Source organism: Puma concolor, chromosome E1, assembly GCF_028749965.1.
Source record: "Puma concolor isolate L17-30 chromosome E1, mPumCon1.1.hap2, whole genome shotgun sequence".
In the NCBI taxonomy this organism is placed as follows: domain Eukaryota; kingdom Metazoa; phylum Chordata; class Mammalia; order Carnivora; family Felidae; genus Puma; species Puma concolor.
The window spans coordinates 49812169-49836262 of NC_141680.1; the positions used below are offsets into that span (position 1 = coordinate 49812169).

The window sequence follows — 24094 nt, forward strand, 5'->3', positions numbered from 1 at the left end:
AGATGATCTGAGGGACAATAAATAGAGGGAGGTACTGTTCAACCCCTAGGCATATAAAGAAGGTAAGCAGAAGTCGATAAAGGACAGGAGAAACTGGCAGAAGACAGGCACATACATGCCTGTACAGACCTTTCTGCACCTGCTTATGGGACCGACTTCTTCGGTCCCCCACAAGCACGGATGAGCTAGGACAGCTTCGGACTCTGATAAAACTACATTCTTCTTAGAGTCACTGTTTCAGTGGTGATTTTTACGATTATTATTATTCATTTATTATTATTATTTTTTTTTTACTAAAAGAAGAACTAACCAAAACACATGGTAAGAAATTAGATTTTTATCAATACACAAATAAGTTCACTTAAAATCAGCTCAGTTACATATTTAAAAAAAGTTTCAGAACCTCTCCCCACCAATGTCCATAAACTAAAATAGGTTCACATGAAACCTATGTTCCAACCCAGAAGAATGCAACAGTGATGGTCCAGGTACTATAGAGGACTCATTTCTCTGGTCACGGAGACAGTTACAAACAAAACACATCTCTTGCCTGGATGAGCAGGAAGAATTCACATAAAAGAGCTTCATAAAACGTCTATGAAGGCGAATCGGTAGTATCAGAAGAGCTCCAGTACTTCGATTGAATACAATTCCCTATTATTCTTTTCTTGATTTAGTTTTTGCAGCTCACGAAAACTTACTTCAATCTTGTTGAGCTCGGAGCAAATGCATATCTAAAGAAAAAAGTTCCAAAGTAACTTTTACCGTAACTTCCGCACACAAACAAATCCTCCACGATTACTTATAACTATGCCAATTCAAAAATGTTAAGAATAAATTATAATGTAAGTGATACTCGGGTACAAAAGGAATTCAGCATGTATCAAATAATCACACACCTGGGATTTCACAAACTTATAAAGACTTAACAGTAGTCTTTTTGCTTCTGGTATCATTACCACAACGGTAAAGTTAGCATCCAGAAGGAGGCATATCCAATCCATAATCTGAGGATAAACAGGAAAAGGAAAGTTAAGATTTTAAATTTAATTTTAGGTTAATTCATTTTAGAAAGTCCAGAATTATATCAAACAGTTATAAGGAAAGTTAGTCTTGTTTACAAAAATCTAAGCATTTAAGTTTAGAAATGGAAGAATTTCTAAACAATATAAAAATGGTCTTCCTTGCTTTACACTTGTTATTTTACAAGTATAACTGTCTTTTTCACAGCATTAATCTGTAAAAAGAAAGCCAGAGTGACATTTAATCCAAGGGAGATTAGTTAGTACATGGTTTTTATTACAAATTTTTTTGTAATCAGGGCACCTGGCTGGCCTGGTCTGGTCTGTGGAGCATGGGGACTCGACCTCAGGGTTGTGGGTTCGAGCCCCACATTGGATATAGAGATTACTTAAAAATACAATCTTAAAAAAAATTATTGACAGTTACAAAAAACAACCCACTCATCTCCTACTCTGAAATATACCCTATGCCCCAAGAATAGGATGTGGTGTGTCAAAGATGAACTACCATGAACTAAAATACAATCGCTATACATTTATTAAAGTATTCTACATAGTTTGACACCTTCAGATGGGCTACAGTTAACATGCCATATCACTTGTCATGAAAAAGCATTAAGGAAACTCATCCACCATTTGGGTGGAGAAGGGAAGGTTCATTCCCTATGAAACTCCTTACACCAAAATAAATTTTGTTATATGAATCAAGGAATTAAACACAGAAAAAGAAACCATGAATGTACTAAGAAAGGGTGACTATTTTTATATTCTCTGAGTTGAAAGGGCCTCAAGCATGACCTAGCCATAACGAAGCCAAAAAGGAAAAGCTTAATAATTTTAAAAATTAAAACTTTAAAATAAAATCAGAAACTTATCTATCGCAAAAATTACACTGAAAAAAGTAAAAAGACAAGTGATAGGAAGAAAGTACTTATAATACACTCCATAGAAAAAGACAATTTCCTAATACACAAAGAATTCTTTATAAGCCAAAACGAAAAACACAGAAAAAGCAATTGAAAACTGGACAAAGAACCCAACCTGGCAGTTCACGAAAGGAAATGTAAACAGACAAGAAAAGATGGTCACAACCATTCAGAAAGGTACTGGCATTTTGGAAACTAAAAATGCAGGGCATCTGGGTGGCTCAGTCATTAGAGCATAGGACTCTTGATCTCCGAGTTGTGAGTTCAATGCCAGGTGTAGAGATTACTTAATACGGAAAAAAAGGGAGGGGGAGAAATTATTTAAAACAAACAAACACAGAAAAAAAAAAAAATGCATGTACCCTTTCTCCAGTAATTTCACTCTTGGGAATTTACTCCACAGGTGTTCCTTTATAATCATACTAGAATATCTGTGTAGGGGCACCTGGCTGGTTCAGCCAGTAGGGCATGGGACTCTTGATCTTAGGGTTTTGAGTTTGAGCTCCAGATTGGATACAGAAATTACTTAAGAAAAAGATGGGGGGGGGGGGCGCCTGGGTGGGTCAACCAGTTAAGCAGCCGACTCTTGATTGTGGCTCAGGTCATGATCTTAGGGTTTGTGAGTTTCAGTGTCACAGTGGAGCCTGTTTGGGACTCAATCTCTCTGTCTCTTCTATGCTTGCTCACAATCTCTCTCTCAAAATAAATAAACATTTAAAAAAATAATAAAAAAAAAGAGTATCTGTGTAAAGATGTTCGCTGAACGTTTACAATAATAAAAAAACTGTAAACAACTTAATGCAAATCAACAGGGGACTGACATAAATTAAGATTCTCCATAAAATGAAATAGTATGCAGCGATTAAAAAGAATGAGGCAGGGAGCGCCTGGCTGGCTCAGTCAGCACAGTATGTAATTCTTGATATCGGAGTCTGAGTTTGAGTCTCATGTTGGGTGTAGAGATTACTTAAGAAAATTTTTAATTGAATTAAAAGAAAAAAAAAAAAAAAGAAGAGAAATGAGGCAGATGTTTGGTCCAGAAAATGTCTAAAACTCAGGGCTGAATAAAAAAGCAAATTGCAAATAGCATGCATACTATGACCTAATTTCTGTTAGAAAAACAAGAGGAAGATAAGTTAGGGTATAGAAAGAAAATTCCCAGGCATAAAAGAGACTTTTTTAAGTTAACTTAATCTCTTCACCCAACACGGAGCTCGAACTCACAACCCTGAGAATGAGAAATGCACGCTCCACCACCTGAGCCATACAGGTGCCCCAAAAGAAACTCTTAATATTGGTTATCCCTAAGACGGACAAGGGGAGTGGAGAAGCAACCGCTGATAATGTTGGAGTTTTTAGCTCCAAAAATTAACTTCTTAGGGGCACTTGGGTGGCTCAGGTGGTTAAACATCCCACTTTGGCTCAGGTCACGATCTCATGGTTCGTGGGTTTGAGCCCTATGTGGGGTTCTGTGCTGACAGCTCGGAGCCTGGAGCCTGCTTCGGATTCTGGGTCTCCCTCTCTCTCTGCCCCTTCCCCACTTGCGTTCAGTTCAGTTTTTCTCTCTCTCAAAGATAAATAAAAACATTTTAAAAAATTAAAAAAAAATAAAATTTACTTAACAAAAAAAAAAAAAAAAAAAAAAAACGAAAGTAGGGGTGCCTGGGTGGCTCAGTCGGTTGAGCGACTGACTTCGGCTCAGGTCATGATCTCACGGTTTGTGAGTTCAAGTCCCGAGTCAGGCTCTACGCTGACAGCTCAGAGCCTGGAGCCTGCTTCAGATTTTGTGTCTCCCTCTCTCTCTGCCCCTCTGCCACTCAGGCTCTGTCTCAGACATAAATAAACATTAAAAAAAAATTTTTTTTAAATGAAAGTAGTCAAATTTAGTGTTTGAACTGCTTAATTAGGATAACATATTCTTAAACCACAATACTTTTTTTTTTTAAGGAATTTCTATACCCAACATGGGGCTCAAACTCACAACCCTAAGATTGAGAGTTGCATACTCTACAGACTGAGCCAGCCATGCGTTACTAGCAACAATAAACTTTTTAATGTTTTAAACTGCTTCTCAAATAAATACTGTATTTAAAGAGATTCTCTGAAAACATTTTTTTCCATTAATCTTAATTCTCTTATTCTTAAAGAGATTTGGACACTTACACCATCTCCCAAAGAGATAAGGAAATTCTTGAAAAGGGTCACAATAGCAAGAATTTAAGATGTATTTAAGTTCTTTAGCACAGAATTTTGACCCCAAATTGAGAGATCCTCCCCACCTCTCACTCCAGTGGTTTGTATACAGGGTGAGAGAGGAAATTCATATGGACTAGGAGACAAAGAGAAATCAGTTACCGAATTCCAAGTTCTGACACTATTATATGTAACATTATTTTGTTCTTATAGACTTTTCCTAGCACCAGATCGAGTTAAAAAGTTAAAAAGATGATCTCACCCCTATGTTTACCGTGGCATTATTTACAATAGCCAAATTATAAAAGCAGTGTAAGTGTCCATCGATATATAAATGGATAAAGAAGATGTGGGGAAGGTGTGTGTGTGTGTGTGTGTGTGTGTGTGTGTGTGTGTGTGTGTAATGGAATATCACTCAGCATTAAAAACGAATGAAATCAAGGGGCACCTGGGTGGCTCGGTCAGTTGACTATCTGACTCTTGATCTCAGCTCAGGTCATGATGTCATGGCTTGTGAGATCAAGCCCTGCATCCGGCTCTGTGCTGACAGTGCAGAGCCGCCTTGGGATATTCTCTCTCTCTCTCTCTCTCTCTCTCTCTCTCTCTCTCTCTCTCTCCCTCTACCTCTACCCCACTTGCTGCTGCTGCCCCACTCATAAATAAATAAACATTAAAAAAAAAAATACCCGGAAAGTTGCTATTTGCAATAACACGAATGGAGCTGGAGTGTATTATGCCAAGTGCAATCAGTCAGAGAAAGACAAATACCACATGATTTCACTCATATACGGAATTTACAACACAAGTGAACAAAGAAAAAAAGAGACAAACCAAAAAAACAGACTCTTACTGTAGAGTACAGACTGTTGGTTACTAGAGTGGAGATGGGTGGGGAGAATGGGGGAAATAGGTGAAGGGGAGAATGGGGGAAATAGGTGAAGGGGAAATAACGAGAGTTCACTAATTATGATGAGCACTCAGTAATGCCTAGAACTGTTCAATCGCTATACTGTGCACGTGCAATTGATATAATACTGTATGTCAGCTCTACTGGAATTAAAATAAAACTAAAAAGTTAAAAAAATTTTTTTAAAAAGATGATCTTACTTGGTTCAAGGTTGGAGGGTGCAGTCCAGGAAGAGTCATAGTAGCATTTTCACTACACTTCAGATAAAGGAAATACAAATACTGGAGAAATAGCTGGGTAGGAAGAAAAAGGATAATTTATCACTTTGATAGAAAAATTTTCTCTCTCTATAAAGCTAACAAAGAGACTGAAGAATTTTAAGAAGCTACTGAATTTAATTATACAGCAGACAAATATGCTAGACATCTGGGGACATAAGAAGAATAAAACACAGTCTTTGCTATCAATGGGGAGTTCATCTGGTTGGGGAGAGGTAGCTGGGAAGCTTATCCTGTTAGTAAACAATAAGCAGAAAAGAGAGAATCCACCTCTGGACAATTCTTTTTAGTTTCTACTTTTTTTTTTTTTTTTAATATTTGTTTGTTTAAAAGTAAGCTCTACGCCCAACACGGGCTCAAACTCACAACCCTAAGATCAAGTGTCATATGCTCCACTGAGAGCGAGCCGGCCAGGCACCTGTTTTTAATGCAGATGGATCAACTTGGCCTTCAGGCTTGGCACCAAGCATGCCAAGATCTGCCCACCAAAAATCACTCGTCTCCTTGGCACAGTTTTTCACCGTGGGGGCTGGGAAACCTCTTATTCACATGAAGGAGACTTCACTGATCACCTTTCAAATGCCCTAAAGTCGGTCAGTTGAGCAGTGAAATGTATAGAATACAAAATTCCATAGGATGTCTACAAACACTTACAGTGACATGTTGTGCTGGGATGTCTTTCAAGTGCGGCAGAAGAAACATTTCGCTATAAGCTGAATGAAGAATTGCATTTCTACTCAGGACTAAAGGAAAACCTTGTTTCAACAAATGAAGGCTTTTCTACCGGAATTATGAGTAACTCCCTGCCTCAATGAGATCTTTTCTAAATTTATATGAAAGTTTCACTTTTCTGAAAGAGCTCGATCACTGAACTTTCTCCTCATCACGACAGGTCACCTGGAATACTTCACTCATCTAACTGGTATTTATTCAGAAGACTAATTTTTAGAATTGATAGAACTTCTGCTTTCATACGCCTTCTTAAAACAGGTTTAAGTAAGTTATTTGAATCTAGCACTGAATGTATTCCACATTCAGGCAGAAACTGAAAAAAAACTGAAGAAAACAAAAAGCACCTGAAATGATCTACTTATTCCCGGGTTACTGCCTGGCACTCGCCTGTATCTGTGGAAAGAGACAATACGGGGGAGAGGGTTTCAAAGGATACAGCAGTGCCGCTCTCTTCGGTACCACAGGGCACGAGGTGGTCTCCTCGGCTGCGTCCTGAGGCTTTTGGTTTAACTTCCGATCACAGCTATCACAGTTTTGTTCGTCAGCATTGAAACCGTTTTGAAGAATTTCCGTTTGCTCATCCATTTTCTCTTGCACAGGATCACTACAGTCAGAAACTGATTCCATATTGATTTCTGTTTCTTGAAGACTGTCATCACTAATGCTATCATGTTAATTGAAAGTGAGAAATTAATTCATCGCTGCATGAACTAGAAAAATGTTCATTCTGTAAGCATCTGAAGTTTTAGAAATCAAGGACTGTAAGAGAGTAAAGATGCAGTGGAGAAAAAGGACCATCAGCTTCTAACTTACCTCAAGAAAATTTTTAAGCAAGCGCAGGTGATCGATTCAGGAATGTCGGGGAACTGCTGTAGACACAGCTGTAACATCTGCACATCTGTCTTTTCCAAGGCCGCCTCCATCAGGCCGGGGCACAAGCTGAGACAAAACACCATGAACCACTTTTGTATAGCAAGAAAGATCTCAACTGCAAATAACGTATAAGCTTTTTCAGAGTATGAATACTAGAACTGTAAAAAACAAGGTCAAAAGAGTTACAGACACAAAGCGTGGTACACAGAAACACTTACCTGTAAGAAAGCACGTGTGTCTGGATAAGTTGCATCAGAGAGTTCCGGGGGTAAAATGATGGCTCTGTTGTATGTCGTCCCAGAAGTTCTAATACTATGTCCCCAACAATAGTATGAAAGTCAGGTGTCCGCTTCACAGCCAAAAATTTACATAGTTCTACTTCAATGTCTTTTTCTGAATCTTTCTGAAAGGGTGGAAGTAACAGACTTCAGTCTAGTACAGGAAACAAACGTCACTCTGAAGTCAAAAGTTCCTAGCTCAACATTTTCTCAAATCACTTAACAACATTCATGCATTCCTGTGAAACTGGGAGTTGATATGATATGCTACACAAAGACCAAACCAAAACAGAAATTAATTCCAGGGTTTAGAGATCAAATTCTTTAAGAGGCAAAGTGACAAGTGTATTCAATGCAAAGGTGAAAGAGATCCTGATGAGGCCACCTCCCTCTCACAAAATGGTCAGTAAGAGTCAAATAAGCCAAAGTATTAGGTAGCTCTGACAACCTGAAGACACTATACATATGTTAGCTGCAGATATTAAACCATGATCAGAAAAATTAGAATGGAAAGCAGATGGGATTTCTTTTACCACTTCGGTTGATTTTTCATATTTCTTTTTTTTTAAATTATTTTAATGTTTATTTTTGAGAGAGAGACAGAGAGAGAGAGAGACAAAGAGACGGAGCGCAAGCAGGGGAGGGACAGAAAGACAGGGAAACACAGAATCTGAAACAGGCTCCAGGCTCTGAGCCGTCAGCACAGAACCCGAGGCGGGGCTCGAACTCACAAACGGTGAGATCATGACCTGAGCCAAAGTCGGACGCTTAACCGACTGAGTCACCCAGGTGCCTCGATTTTTCATATTTCTAGTATTTTATTTACCTTTATTGTTGATAAAAGTTGTTCGAATGCTGGAGGCGGCACATTCACTTCAATTTTCCTTCTCCTTAACTGGAATTAAGTAAATTGATTAGGATCTCAAAACAGTGCAAAAGATCCAACATATATTTAGAAGAATATAAAATGTCCTAAAGACACTAGAATTGCACCCCTAATGCTCTCATCACAAGCTTTTCAAAATATTATAGCTTCGTTATAGTGAAGAATGGGTTTATTTAGAGTAATTTAAATACCTTTAAGGTTTTTGTTTTTTAAACACACACACAAAACTCGCTATACTCAACAAGGTATTATTACTAATTGCAAACTGTCCATTTTCACACCTGTGTCTTAGACATACACATATGCCCATAAAAATTAACTACTCAACTACACCTGACATTTTGGATAAAGGCTGTCAGGTTACTGGGTACTGGGTTCACGATTCAAATTGCCGTCATGAAGATCAAAGCCGGAAGAGTTGTACAGATGTGAATTATTAAAATAATCCCAACTTTTTTTTTTCCTCTCTTTTTTAAAAATATTTGCACTAACATTTTTGGAGAACTTTTTTTTTCTTTTTTTAAGATCTTATTTTTAAGTAATCTCTACCCACCCTGCACTAACATTTCTATTTCAACTACCAAACTTACAATTCTCTTCGACTGCTCGGAGTTCTGGGATCCAAATCCATATCCTCGAGATGCTTCCCAGTTTACAAAATGAGGCACAGTGTGAGTGCCTAAGAAAACACAAAGCATACAATTTCTGAAAATTTTTGACCTATTGGTGTTTAGCCAAACGACAACCATTCATGCACAATTCAAGAGATGCTTTAAAGACCACTGAATCCTACTGATAACCCCACATCAGTAAGTCACAATACCGTAAAAGGGTATGTGCCCAGCAACATTAAGCCAACAGATGAGATCACTGGGAAACACGAGAGGATAAAGTAATTAGTGATTTTGCCTGGGGGACTCTTCCAATGCCCCTAATGTCAGAACACTGGTGTTCAAAACAGTGTAGCTCTTCAGCCTACACCAGTACCTGCAGTATAGACTGCTCCCAAGGTAGATACCTGGGTCAAGGAAATTTCAATGAACAGTGGCAAATTGCAACATCAAAAACAGGCTCTGTAAACTGATGGCTGTAGAAATCTACATCACACTGGAAGTTAATAAAATGGTTTACATTAATAAGAAAAAAAGAGAAGTTCCTGGGGTGCCTGGCTGGCTCAGTTGGTACAGCATGCGACTCTTGATCTTGGGGTCATGAGTTCGAGCCCCACATTAGGCACAGAGGTTACTTTAAAAAAAGGGGTGGCCTCCTACCTGGATCTTGACTATGCTTGAGTTTTCCAAGAGCACCTGCTAATGAAGATACTTCACACTTGTATGGAATCACAGTAAGAAATTTTCCATGTAGCATAAATAAATTTTCCCCAAAATACCAGAGCTACAAAAAATGTCACAGAAAATGTAAGCAATTTTTTTCTAAGATCTGAATCACACTTACAACAATAACTTAGTGTTAAGTAATCTTAACAAAAAACAACAGGATAAAGTTAAACAACTTTCCAGAATAACCTCACATGTACAACTTATTAACTGGGTAGGCTTACACAGCTCTTATTTCTACCCATGACTGAATGAAGCACAATTTAATGTTTATTTATTTTCGAGAGAGAAAGAGAGAGACAAGCACAAACAGGGAAGGGGCAGAGAGAGAGGGAGACACAGGATCTGAAGCAGGCACCAGGCTCTGAACTGTCAGCGCAGAGCCTGATGTGGGGCTTGAACTCATGAACCATGAGATCATGACCTGAGCCAAAGTCGGGCACTTAACCGACTGAGCCACCCAGGCGCCCCTGAATGAAGCAGAATTTAAAGGATACTCTCAACTCTTAAAAATCTGATCACTGTATGGGGCGCCTGGGTGGCGCAGTCGGTTAAGCGTCCGACTTCAGCCAGGTCACGATCTCGCGGTCCGTGAGTTCGAGCCCCGCATCGGGCTCTGGGCTGATGGCTCAGAGCCTGGAGCCTGTTTCCGATTCTGTGTCTCCCTCTCTCTCTGCCCCTCGCCCGTTCATGCTCTGTCTCTCTCTGTCCCAAAAATAAACGTTGAAAAAAAAAAAAAATTAAAAAAAAAAAAAATCTGATCACTGTATGCATTTAAAATAATTATTTAAAAATAGTATTGCCACTATTCTAAAGCTATTAATGTAATGATTACCAAGGCTACTTAACAGGACACTCAGTTAATGATGTGCTAGATGAAAAAAGCAGATGGGAATGCAAGCTGGTGCAGCCACTCTGGAAAACAGTATGGAGGGCCCTCAAAAAACTAAAAACAGAACTACCCTACGACCCAGCAATTGCACTACTAGGTATTTATCCAAGGGACACAGGTGTGCTATTTTGAAGGGACACATGCACCCCAATGTTTATAGCAGCGCTATCGACAACAGCCAAAGTATGGAAAGAGCCCAAATGTCCATCGATGGATGAATGGGCAAAGAAGATGTGGTGTATATATACAATGGGAGTATTACTCGGCAATCAAAAAGAATGAAATCTTGCCATTTGCAACTATGTGGACAGAACTAGAGGGTATTATGCTAAGCAAAATTAGAGAAAGAAATCTCCTATGACTTCGCTCATATGAGGACTCTAAGAGACAAAACAGATGAACATAGGGGAAGGGATACAAAAATAATATAAAAACAGGGAGGGAGACAAAACAGAAAAAACTCATAAATATGGAGAACAAATTGAGAGTTAATGGAGGGGTTCTGGGAGGGAGGATGGGCTAAATGGGTAAGGGGCACCAAGGAATTTACTCCGCAAATCATTGTTGCACTATATGCTAATTTGGATGTAAATTGTAAAATAAAATTAAAATTAAAAAAAAAAAGAAAAAAGCAGAATTTAACATTGTTTCTATCTTAGGATTCCAATTATTAAAATAGTATAAATAAGATATATGAACAAAAAGCTTAAAGAAACATGGAAATCATATGTTAGAGCAGAATTGTGAATGGTTAACTCTGTTGTAAGTATAAATTACAAATTTTTTAAATGTTTATTCATTTTTGTGAGAGAGAGAGGGGGTATGAAAAGGGGAGGAGCAAAGAGAGAGGGGAACAGAAGATGTGAAACAGGCTCCACGCTGAGAGCAGCAAGCCTGATGAATTCATGAACCATGAGATCATGACCTGGGCCAAAGTCAGATGCCCAACTAAACCACCCAGGCACCCCTATAAATTAGAATTATATTGTATGCTGAGAAATTTAGTCTCTTTATCGTCTAATTACAATTATCAGTAAAGCTGTATTACCTTTATTTGCATTTTATTCGCATTCACTAAACCACCAATGTTTACTGAGCACCTCTGCTAGACACTGAAGATAAAATGGGTAACAAAATAGACAAGGACCCCCGGCCTCAGGAAGTTTACAGTTTGGTTGGTCTAAATTTTAATTCTTTAATAATTCTTGTGTAACTCCACGAGAATGTTTAATATATATCTAAAAGACTAATTTGTTAAAAAAGTAACAGCCCTGGCACATGGTTCAAAATACAAAGGCAGGGGTGCCTGGTTGGCTGAGTCGGTAGAGCATGTGACTCCTGCTTGGTCTCAAAGCCGTGAGTTCAAGCCCCACACCGGATACAGAAAATACTTAAAAAATAAAAACAAGGGGCGCCTGGGTGGCGCAGTCGGTTAAGCGTCTGACTTCAGCCAGGTCACGATCTCGCAGTCCGTGAGTTCGAGCCCCGCGTCGGGCTCTGGGCTGATGGCTCAGAGCCTGGAGCCTGTGTCCAATTCTGTGTCTCCCTCTCTCTCTGCTCCTCCCCCGTTCATGCTCTGTCTCTCTCTGTCCCAAAAATAAATAAACGTTGAAAAACAAAAAAATTTAAAAAAAAAATAAATAAAATAAAAAAAATAAAAAAACAATACAAAAGTAAAAAGGTCAAACCAAAGAGCAGCTAAAAACAAAAGTTGTTTTATTTACTAATTATTCTCCTTTGATCTAAAATTACCCCAAATTTAGTGTTTTGAAAGTAACAAACATAAAAGAAAATTCAAATAACCAAACAAGTATACTCTTGCAGATAAAAAAATATTTCTTAATTTATTTTAATCGAAAATTGCCAAATAGGGACGCCTGGGTGGTTCAGTCAGTTGAACCATGAATCAGCTCGAGTCATGAATCCAGGGTCTTGGGACTGATCTCCACGCTCAACATGGAGCCTGCTTAACATTCTCTCTCTCACTCTCCCTCTGCCCCCGGCTCACGTGGGCTCACACGCACTTTCTCTCAAAACAAAAACTGCCAAATTATTTAGATCGGAAGTCTCTTCCTTTACAGTGTATTTATCATGCACAAAAGTACTAAATTTGAAAAGAGTCAAGGACAAAAACTTACTTGACCGCTGGTCCCCTGTGGTAACTCTCTGGAAGTCTGTAGTGTTTGAAATTTCGTGTTCCATATGGAAAGGCATTCTGTAAAATAAGATATACAAATTCAGACGTCGTGCCACATGTAAATATGTGATGCTGAGGGCAGGGGGAAGTGGGGAGACTGGGGAGAGTCACAGCTAAACACACAAGTCTTGCTTCATTCAGTATAAAAAGAAGTCACAAAGACAGTGAGTACCACAGAAATTCAAGGAAATGAGATCTCATGACAAGTGGACATGTGTGAGGGCAGGGGGCATATGGGAGATCTATGTATCTTCCCCTCAATTTTGCTGTGAACCTTAAACTGTTCTAATAAAAGAAAGCTAATAATACTAACAGTAATAATAATGACAAATGTTAATATGGAAAGGGCTCTTTGATCTCTCAGGTAAGTGAATAAACAAGGTGCACAGCAGCATGTATGGTATGCTACCATTCATGGAAAAAGAAGAGGAAAAAAAATAAGCAGTAGTATTTGCTTGCATGCATATAAAAACCCTCTGGAAAGAGACGATGGAAGCTCTAACGGTGGTTACCAGGTTTCGGGGGGTAGAGCAGAACCAGAAAGAGGGATGATGGTGGGGGAGAGGAACAGCACGGGGCGGTAAAGTGGCGGGGCGCCAGGACTTGAGAAAAGTAAGGTCCGTGACCGAAGAGGCAATCTGCTTGGGCTGAATCCCCGCTCTACTGAATCCTCTAACACTTGTTTCCTGGTCTGTAAAACAGGAATGCTATTAGTAACTACCTTCTCTCCTGGCACTGTTGGAAGATTAAATAATGCAAAGCGATAACACAAGTAAAATGCCTGGCCCAGGATAGCTACGCTGTATCTAGTAGCTTCTATCTCAATAAGCAGGAGAAACAAAGAACCACAGACGAGCACAGACAGATGAGAGCACAGGCAGATGACGCGTACAGTCAATAGGAAGCCTGGACTGAATAAATCAAAGGGTTATTGCTCTGCAACTGGGAAAAGAGACCGGAAAAGGTGGGTGAGGTCTAGACTGTAAGAGACCTGAATACCAAACAAAAGACTCTTGAGTTTTATAGTGTTGCCTAAGAGATCCCAATCTAGCACTGGTCAGGAACAAATGTGTTCTTCGTGATAGACTACAAGTCTGTGTTGTGTGGAGGGGTGTTTGGGGGCTAGGGGAGGTGCAAATGAAAATCATGCTCTGAAGTCACAGATGGAAAAGCATTCTAGTAGACCCTGAATTTCAAGTCATCCAGGTCGTGTGGACTTCCATTCTGCTGAAATGCCACCAGGCTATGAATTTAATTCTCTACTGTAAGGCTTACCAATGATCAAATGCCCATGGGCTGGTACAGATATTTGCAGTATTTATTTCTTTAAGACATTAGTCATGAGCAAGGTAATGATATAAGGAAATGTTTTTTAAAAAGATGAAGCACCTGGTTGTCTCAGGAAAGTATGTGACCCTTAATCTCAGGGTCGCTGAGTTTCAGCCCCACGTGGGGCATAGAGATGACCAAAAAAATAAATAAATAAATAAATAACCTGGGGGGAAGAAAAAGATTAACGTTAAGATAAAATCAAAGACCTATTCAAGAAGAGTTAGGAAGCTACAAAAATAATTTGAGTACGATGATAAAGAAAATGAATGGGTGGTAATAAATACAAAAGAAAAAGAAGAAAAAGAGGCACACGTTGAAGGAAAAACCCAAAGGACTTCTTAAGTGATCACATCCAGTCACCCTTGGAAGCTGGCAGCGGCGGTCCTAGGACTGCTACATGATCCTGATCCAGGACGGTGAGTGCAACACCACTTCGAGCATTACCGGCCACCACAGTCTTGAGCAATAGCGATCTGACTACCCTCTGATTTTCGTCTGGGTCCCTCGGATGTATTGGTATCAAGGTTTCATATACACACCCATCAGAGCCTGTTGGGAACAAGCATTTGTTGCTCATTATCAGTTAAAGGACAGTTCTAGATCTTTCAGAGCTAAAGGTACCAGGTTATTTGTAAGTTGTACCAATTTGATAGAAGATATAATCAGAAAAATAAAGTTAACAATCACATGCTCTTTGTTTTCCCTTAAAGAACGCACTGCACTACAAACCTAAAATTGAGCTGGGTGTGGAGCCTGCTTATGATTCTTCCTCTCTCACCCCTGCCCTTCCCCTGCTCACTTGCTCTCAAAAAAAAAAAAAAAAAAAAAAAAAATCGTCACAACAGGTAAGAATTACAAACTGCAGATACTAGTACGAACTTAAAATATGAGAAGGAGGGGCGCCTGGGTGGCGCAGTCGGTTAAGCGTCCGACTTCAGCCAGGTCACGATCTCGCGGTCCGTGAGTTCGAGCCCCGCGTCAGGCTCTGGGCCGATGGCTCGGAGCCTGGAGCCTGTTTCCGATTCTGTGTCTCCCTCTCTCTCTGCCCCTCGCCCGTTCATGCTCTGTCTCTCTCTGTCCCAAAAATAAATAAACGTTGAAAAAAAAAAATTAAAAAAAAAAAAATATGAGAAGGAACTGTCAGGAATACAGACAATCTAGTCACCAAGAGGATGTATCTCACATTTAAGATTAATTAGCATTCGGGTCTGCACATGACATTTTTTGTTACTCCATCACCCTGAAAACTGTATGAAGTGGCCGTTTTTTGTATGTCAATTGAAGTTGGGCAATTTCACGTGGTTCTAGCTGAGTAACACAAAGATTTTAGGGCTCTTTGGTTCAGATTCCCTTATTCCTATGTTCATTCATTAACTCACAAGCTTTCATTTAATCGTAAGTATATCTGGGGTGCCTAGCTGGCTCAGTCAGTACAGCATGCAACTTTTTTTTTTTTTTTTTTTTTTTAATGTTTGAGAGAGAGAGAAAGAGAGCACATGCAGGGAGGGGCAGAGAGAGGGGGACAAAGGATCCAAAGCGGGCTCTGTGCTGATAGCAGAAAACCCAAAGTGAGACTCAAAGTCACAAACTAGGAGATCATGACCCGAGCTAGCATCAGACACTTAACCAATTGAGCTACCCAGGTGCCCAAGCATGCAACTCCTAGTCTCAGGGTTGTGAGTTCAAGCCTCATGTTGGGCATGGAGCCGACTTAAAAAAACAAAACAGAACAAAACCAGTAAGTATATAAGTGAAACCATAAGAAAACCAGTCCTTCTTGAGCAAAGGCATTAAGTGCATTCCAAAGATCTTCTAGATATGATAGGAATCTTTTTCTTAACAGCCATTGCAAACATTTGCACATTAAAAAACTTCACAGGTTTTTAATTGTGATAATATGAAAATGCTGCTTTTGTTTCTTTCTCCCTTTTCTCAAAACAACTTCAAGAGGAGCCATAAAGAGCAGGAGGATGAGAATCCCACACAGGCACTCTTCTTTCTCCTAGTCACATACAATCGGATTATACTTTAGACCATTACATACAGCTAAACTCCAAGGCATTAACAAATCTATAAAATGCTGGCTGGCAGAGGCCACGAATGCTTTGTTAGTCTCCTTTAGCCCATCTGCCTCCACCACTGTTCAAAGAAGGGCAAACTATACCTTAAGGCTAAACAAGAGGACTACCGGAGCCACTCAGTACCAACCTTAGGGGTGCCTGGGTGGCTCAGTCTGCTGAGCGTCTGGCTTCAGCTCAGGTCATGATCTCGCGGTTCGTGGGTTGGAGCCCCACATCAGGCTCGCTGCGGACAGTCTGTCAGTGCAGAGCCTGCTTTGGATCCTGTCCCCCTCTCTCTGCCCCTCCCCTGCCTGCACTCTCCCAAAAATAAATATTAAAAAAACAAAACAAAAAAAACCCTCTTAATTTATGGGTCACTATTTACAATATCAAACAACCTGACTTTATCACGATAGTGATTTTTCCTTCTTTATTGGTATTATATTATTATTATTTATTGCTTATGATAAATTTTAAGATATAAAAGGTACCTGCCGATGGGCCGCCTGGGTGGCTCGGTCGGTTAAGCTTCCAACTTCGGCTCAGGTCACGAAATCATGGTTCATGAGGACAAGCCCCATGTCAGACTCTGTGCTGACAGCTCAGAGCCTGGAGCCTGCTTCAGATTCTGTGTCTCCCTCTCTCTCTGCCCCTCCCCTGCTCATGCTCTGTCTCTCTCTCAGAAATGAATAAACATTAAAAAAGTTAAAATAATAAATAAAGAAATAAATAAAAAATAAAAGGTACCTGCCGAGAAATACTGACTTAATGCGTGACCACACATGACAAAGTGCAAAAAGTGAGGGCATAAATGCTTGTAAGGAAGCACGTGAAGGGAAGTGTTACAACAGACAACTGCAAAAACCTAAGACTCAAACTCCAAAAACCCACCATCCTGTGATATCCCTTTATTTACTATCTCTGAAAGTTCAAAGAAAAATACTTACTTAATGACATCAGAGAGATGAATTTCCGATCCACAGATGCAGTAAAATTCTGTATGACAGATTTTTCTTCTTGTCCATGGAAGAGTGTGTATTTGCTTAAGGTGCGAGAGCTAAATGTTTGTATGTAAGCAAAGTGATTTCCATGCTGCACACAAAAAAAGGGTTTATTTAAAAATATTTCCATTTCAACCAACTGTACCTAAATGTTAAAGCCAACTGTCACTCTAATTACTTCAACGAGTGCTTAAAAACCTCTTATCCATTTAAACGTATTCTAAAATGTATTTCCTTGTAACTAATAGGTTTTTTAGCATTTAAAAATACACACACACACACACACACACACACACACACCTGAGAGAAATACTAATGCCCGATTTTAGTTTTAAAAATAATATAGGTGAATTTGAAATGTCACAAAACAGGCCAGGAATTAGAGCGGTCACTTACTTTTTCAGTAATAAAGATTAAGACAGGATGCCTAAATACCATGAAAACCTTTGTCCACCTGAAAAACAGAAAAATTATAAAACATCAAATCACCAGCTGAGAGAAACCCATCAAACTAAATTTAAGAGGATACCTTATCTTCAATATTTTTTAGAGCCAGAGAGACACCAGAGAACATTTGATTCGGTGTTTCAAGATACATATACGACAGGGAATCAGTAGGCATTTCTCTGTCAAATGCATCTCTGGATTAAATGCAAGTTCCCGGAGCTTTGAAAGACAATGTGAGGGGCGCCTGGGTGGCTCAGTCGGTTAAGCGTCCGACTTCAACTCAGGTCACGATCTCGCGGTCCGTGAGTTCGAGCCCCGCGTCGGGCTCTGGGCTGATGGCTCAGAGCCTGGAGCCTGCTTCTGATTCTGTGTCTCCCTCTCTCTCTGCCCCTCCCCCGTTCATGCTCTGTCTCTCTCTGTCTCAAAAATAAATAAACATTAAAAAAAAATTTAACAAAAAAAAAAGGAAGACAATGTGAATTGTAAAGCTCCAAAGGGGTGGCTGTGGGACATTGTGCAGTGTTATTAACCTTATCTGACTCACCTCCTCTCCCTTTTCAGTCACTTTTGGGACCCATGCTCTGAGGAAAACATGAGGCGCTCATGTGCCTTCCTCGAGCCGCAGAAGGACAGTGGGCCGGGGGTTGGGGGTGACGGGCTTCTAGGCAAGGCCACACACAGCCAGAGTCTGGCAAAGTGGCCATTAGAACCCAGGTCCTCCACCTACGTCCCTTTTCCGAGGGATTTCCTCCACTTTCCTCCACACATTAGGAGCATTCAACAAGATACACATAGTCACTGTCCACACTGTTCACTCAGTACAAGCCTTCACCTTGACTTTCAGGAACTTAGCTTGCATCAAGTAGACCTGGACAGGGAGCAAGTTCACTAAACAGGAAATGTGATAAAATAATGGGGACTGGAGGGGATTTCCTTCTATCATTTGAGTGAGTCATTTTTCCAGTTTTATTCCAGAATTTGGGACAGCAGAGGGCTCAAAGCACTATCATGATTTTACTAACAACAAACTACTTTTGCTCAGGGGTAAGGGTTCCAACCTTGGCAGTCAGGGCAATAGGACAGAAAACAGAGATTTTGGTCTCCTGGAGTTACCCACTTCATATTCAAATAATTGACTATCCAGTTCTCTGTCATTAGAACAGGATTCGTATGTCCCTGCTGTTTCCTCAATCGCCTAACACTCTCAAGGCTACTGGAGGATGCTAATTTGGCCAACAGCACATACATGGTTTTTGATTAAGGTTTGTTATGTTTATAACCAAGGCAAAGAATGTCAAAAAACATGCAGAGTCCATTATTTTGGTAAAAATTCACTTACAAGTATTGGAACTTACTTAATCACTTCATCATCAGAGAGAACAGTTTCAATTTTCTGCTGGGGCTCTGCAAGCAAGGCCTCTAAACCACGAACAGCACCTTCCTTGAATAGCACTAAGGGTTCTGTCCCTTGTATTGAATGTATCCTATAGATCTCAGCTGACAACTTGAAAAACATAAGAATGCATTAATTTTTATTCTAAAACAATTGTCACCTAATAAAATAAGGATGTTTATAGAAAGCTTATTTTTAAGAACTGATTTGTCTTCATTTTGATTCAGCTTTGTATGGTTCCAAAGTCAAATGTACAACATAAATATACATAGAAGCCTTTTCTTTATAAAGTTTATTTATTTACTTATTTATTTAGAGTGCAAGCAATAGGTTTAAAGGCTGAGAGGGAGGGAGAGAGAGCATCCCAAGCAGGCTCCACACTGTCAGCATAGAGCCTGACTCGGGGCGCGATCTCACGAACTGCAAAATCATGACCTGCGCGGAAATGAAGAGTAGGATGCTCCACCGACTGAACCACCCAGGCACCCCCACACAGAAGCCTTTTACTCCTATTCTGTGTACTCGGTCCCCTGCTCTCCCCCTTAAGTATTTTTTTGCATTTCTATGCATTTTTGGTTTATCCTTTCATTGTGAGTACTGGAGGTTAGGTACAACCTAGCTTTCCAAAAACTGAAGGTGGAAGAGGTATAAATAAAGCCACTAATTAGATTTAAGCAGTTGTGGTGCAAGACAAAGACTGATGCCATACTTACAACTACAGCCTGTAAACCCAAGAAAATAAGTTAACCCCACTGTAAAAATCAAGATCATGTTACCGCAGGGTAAATGAAAAGACGGGGGCCGAGAGACAACATAGTTAGCTAGCCAGAAGTTTCAAGGTTCCAGGTGATAAATGCCATTATATCTGAACCAGCTCCATTATAAGCCACGTCTACAACTTGCCAATTAGGGGCTCCTAAGTGGCTCAGTTGCTTACTCCTCCAACTTTGGCCCAGGTCCTGATCTCACAGTTCCGTGAGTTCAAGCCCCTCGTCGGGCTCTGTGCTGACAGCTCAGAGCCTGGAGCCTGCTTCAGATTCTGTGTCTCCCTCTCTCCGCACCTCCTCCACTCACATTCAGTCTCTCTCTCAAAAATAATAAACATTTTAAAAATGTTTAAAATTTGCCAATTATACTTAGAATTAGACATCTTTGTTTATTCATAGCACACGCAGAGTGGGGGGAGGGGGGCAGAGAAAGGGGGAGAGGGACTGAGAGAATCTTAAGCAGGCTCCACACGCAGCACGGAGCACGATGCTGGACTGGATCCCATGACCGTGAGATCATGGGAAGCTCAGTCGATTGAGCCACCCAGGCACCCTTAGAGTTAGACATCTAGAACCGGAAGGAACTTTGGGGCGCCTGGGTTGGCTCAGTCAGTTAAGTGTCCAACTCTTGATTTCAGCTCAGGTCATGATCTCATGGTTCATGAGACTGAGCCCTGTGTTGGGCTCTGCAACAGTGTGAAGCCTGCTTGGGACTCTCTCTCTGCCCTGTCCCCACTAGCGCTCTCCACTAAAATAAATAAAAAAGTAAAAAGTAAAAATAAATAAATAAATAGATAGATAGATAAATAGATGGATAGAAAGAACTGGAAGGAACTTTCAAGGTTACCCTAATTTGAGACTCTCAATTTGTAAGAAAAAGTTAATTAACATACTTTACGTCATCACTAGAAAATGCACAGTTCCTCATGGTTATTTTTATTGCATTCTGAGCCACTCTTAAAATACATAATGCAGGGACGCCTGGGTGGCTCAGTCAGTTAAGCACCCAGCTCTTGATTTCAGCTCAGGTCATGATCTCACAGTTCGTGAGTTCAAACCCTGCATCGGGCTCTGCGCTGATAGTGGAGCCTGCTTGGGATTCTCTCTCTCAGTATGTATGTAAATATATATATATAGGCGTGTGAGTGGCTCGGTCAGTTGAGTGTCCAACTTCAGCTCAGGTCATGCTCTCACAGTTCGTGGGTTCAAGCCCCGTGTGGGGCTCTGTGCTGACAGCTCAGAGCCTGGTGTCTGCTTTGGATTCTGTGTCTCCCTCCCTCTCTCTCTCAAAAATAAACATTGAAAAAACAATACATGTATGTATGTGTGTGTACATATATATGTGTATATATATATATATATATATATATACACATATATATTGCATCACATATATATTGCATCAAAGTAGCAGGACGTGTTCTACTTATTTTAAGAAAGGGCATGGTAAGTTCTCACAAGAGACATACCATAAACACCTGAACTCGTGGAAATTAACTGTAAACTTATTCAAGAATTATTTAAAAAAAAATTTTTTTTAATTATTTATTCTTGAGAGAGAGAGAAAGAGAGCAAGCGAGCAGTGGTGAGGCAGAGAGAGAGGGAGACACAGAATCCGAAGCAGGCTCCAGGCTCTGAGCTGGACAGCACAGAGCCCGACACGGGGCTTGAACTCACGAATCATGAGATCATGACCTGAGCCGAAGTTGGGACACTTAACTGGCTGAGCCACCCAGGTGCCCCAGGAATTATTTAAATTCTTAATCTCATGGAATAAAAAAGTTTATATTTTCTAACATTAACTCGTGAACTAAGATGTGTTACCAAGATACACTATAAGATAATTAGAATGAAAGCTAATGTAACCTTTATGCTCACTTTCACAGATGCATGAAGAGAAACGATCTACTACATTAAAAACGTTAGAAAATTCCGGGACACCTGGGTGGCTCAGCGGGTTGAGTGTCTGACTTCAGCTCAGATCTGATCTGGCGGCTTGAGTTCAAGCCCCACATCGGGCTTGCTGCTGTCAGTGCAGAGCCCATTTCCTATCCTCTGTCCTCCTCTCTCTACCCCTCCCTCCCTCCCTCTCAAAAGTAAATGAACATTTGGGGCATCTAGGTGGCCCAGTCAGGTGGGTGTCCAACTGTTGATCTCTGCTCCCATCACGATCTCACAGGGAGTTCGAGACTCACATCGGGCTCTTCACTGATGGTGTGCAGCCTGCCTGGGATCCTCTCTTTCCTTCTCTCTCCCCCTCATCTGCTTGTGCTCTGTCTCTCTCTTTCTCTCTCAAAATAAATAAACTTTAAAAACAAACATTTTTTTTAAAAAGTCAGAAAATTCAGACTTACTGTAGCTTTAAATACTTTATCCAGGTTTACATCTTCAGTATTCCATATTCTCAAAACCTTAAATCAAAACATACAAGTTAAGAAAGCATTCCAGTTTTCATTTACACATAACAGTTTTCATTTACACAGTTAATAAATCAACACTTGTGCTGTATATATTATTATATAAATAGTTTTAAAACTCACCTTATTATCATGTACAACAATAAACTCTCCAGTTTGAAAGTTGCACACAGCTGGACACGTTATAATTTGGCCTTGTTTCACAGACCAGCTCCCCAAGGGTTTCTGATCAGAAACCTAGTAAAATTAACATACGATATTCAAAAGGTCAATTTCAGATATTATAAGCAATTAAATTTACAATCAAGACAAAGGAAGAAATCATTAACATAATAGCATTTAACAAACTTCCTAAATTAAAAAAGTAAGTAGTCACAAAAGACAGTGTATGATTCCACTTAAGACAGAAAGTAGAATGGTGGTTTTCAGGGGCTGGGAGAATAGAGATTTACTGTTTAATGGTGGAGTTTCAGTTTTGTAAGATGAAAAGAGTTTGGGAGGTGGAGGGGGGGTGATGACTGCACAACAACGTAAATGCACTAAATACCCTGAGCTGTATGATCAAAAAATGGTTAAGATCTAAGCTTTTTTTTTAAGTAGGCTCCATGCCCAGCATGGAGCCCAACGTGGGGCTTGAACTCACAACCCGGAGATCAAGACCTGAGCTGAGTGAGATCAAGAGTCAGAGGCTTAACCAACTCAGCCACCCAGGCACCCCGAGATGAATTTTATGTGTATTTTACTACAATTAAAAAACATAAAAAATTTTCAAAAAGTAATTTAAATGAAAATATGACTAAGTTTCTAAAATGAAAATGTAAATAAACAACACTATTTAGTGAACAGTACATTTAAAAAATGGATTCCACTGTGCATTTGAACAGAGGCATGGGAAACTGAGTAGGGACAGTCCCGATCATGTCAGTTTCAATCAGCCACTGTATTCCTACGCAGGAACTACAAAATTTTAAGTCCACTAGACAGCCAAGGTAAAAACCAACAGTGTCATCAGAGGAGTCAAGGGGCACCTGGGTGGCTCAGTCAGTTAAGCTTCTGACTCTTGATTTTGGGTCAGGTTGTGAGGTCATGGTTCGTGAGTTCGAACCCAATATTCGGCTCTGTGCTGGTCAGCAGGCAGCCTCCTTGGGATTCTGTCTCCCTCTCTCTCTGCCCCTCACTCGCTTGTTCTCTCTCTTAAAATAAATAAAAATAAACTTAAGAAAAAAAAAGGAATGTTGAGAATCTGTTCCCCAAACTTCCAAGTAGACAGCTAGCTTCTTAAAGACACGTGAAACTATGTTCAGCAGCCCAAATAAAACAATTACTTTCTATGAGACCACTAAAAGCACAACGTAGAACGTGTGGTGAGCCAAGAGCGAGGATGAAAAGGGGGTGGGACGTATAAAGCCTGTTCAGGACTCAACTCCAGGATTTATTTACAACACGGGAGTTGGCAAGAGACAGCTTACTCGGAATCAAAATTCCATCAAGCTACCAAGGAAACAAACAATAAAACAATCCACACATCTCTTTTCCCCAAAGAGAGGGAAGCAGGGTATGGACACAAACACTGTTCCCATGCTGCCAATCATGCTCTCCCGCCCAATCTCTGTTCAACCTTCTGCGGGCAGCTGGGGTGACAGAAATCCCAGGAGGGGATGTTAAGGCCCTGTCGGAGAGATGCGAAGCGAAAGCACAGGTTTTCTTTTCGTTTCTGAGTATAGCCCACGTGCACTTAGACGCTCCGCCACTTGCAACTCCGAAATATGCCTCTCTCTCCAGGAAAACAGCCGAATCCTATTCTAGACCTCACTCAGCGTCCCGGAGGGGCCAAGCCAGCTCTCCAACAAGCTGCTCGGCGATCTCTTTCTGAAGCCGTGAGAAACCTGCGGCTCTAGCTCAGTGAACAGAAAGGGGCAAGACCTCAGCGGGGGCTCTCCGATCACATCGCCCTCACCTTATAGAGGATGACGGTCCTACCGCCGTGCGTCACTAGAAACTGGTCTGTTTTGTCGCTCTGCTCCACACCTAGGAGTCCGTTAGGCCCGGCACCCAAGGGTACCGTAGACAACGTGAATTCCTCCTCCAGGGCTGCCATTTTGGGCAAACCTACAGACGGCCGCGCATCCCTCCCGGCAGGCTTTGCGCTTTCTATC

General features: G+C 40.5%; 1 protein-coding gene across 2 annotated transcripts; it reads right to left on the reverse strand.

Annotated features, from left to right (window-relative positions):
• Positions 1-319: 319 nt before the first annotated feature.
• NOL11 (nucleolar protein 11) lies at positions 320-24094 on the reverse strand. 2 transcript variants are annotated; one of them, XM_086687786.1, is made up of 18 exons: positions 23896-24094; positions 22062-22175; positions 21876-21932; positions 18717-18865; positions 17311-17368; positions 16861-17005; positions 14214-14402; positions 12463-12539; positions 9367-9490; positions 8686-8774; positions 8036-8104; positions 7150-7334; positions 6872-6997; positions 6495-6662; positions 5981-6059; positions 5249-5341; positions 900-1007; positions 320-734 (listed from the first exon to the last, which is right to left on the reverse strand). In XM_086687786.1, exons 1-18 carry the CDS (start codon positions 24034-24036, stop codon positions 618-620), a joined length of 2088 nt encoding a protein of 695 aa, XP_086543912.1. In that variant the 5' UTR covers positions 24037-24094; the 3' UTR covers positions 320-617. The 2 variants fall into 2 exon arrangements, with proteins under 2 accessions (XP_086543912.1, XP_025783489.1); XM_025927704.2 differs by having other exon boundaries at positions 6495-6722.

Excerpts from the sequence above, each read along its gene's own strand:
- NOL11 (XM_025927704.2), bottom strand. The coding sequence starts at position 24,036 with ATGGCAGCCCTGGAGGAGGAATTCACGTTGTCTACGGTACCCTTGGGT. Across the intron at positions 22,176-23,895 it reads GGACCGTCATCCTCTATAAG|GTTTCTGATCAGAAACCCTT; the intron begins GTGAGGGCGATG and ends TAATTTTACTAG. Across the intron at positions 735-899 it reads ATAAGTTTGTGAAATCCCAG|ATATGCATTTGCTCCGAGCT; the intron begins GTGTGTGATTAT and ends TTTTTTCTTTAG.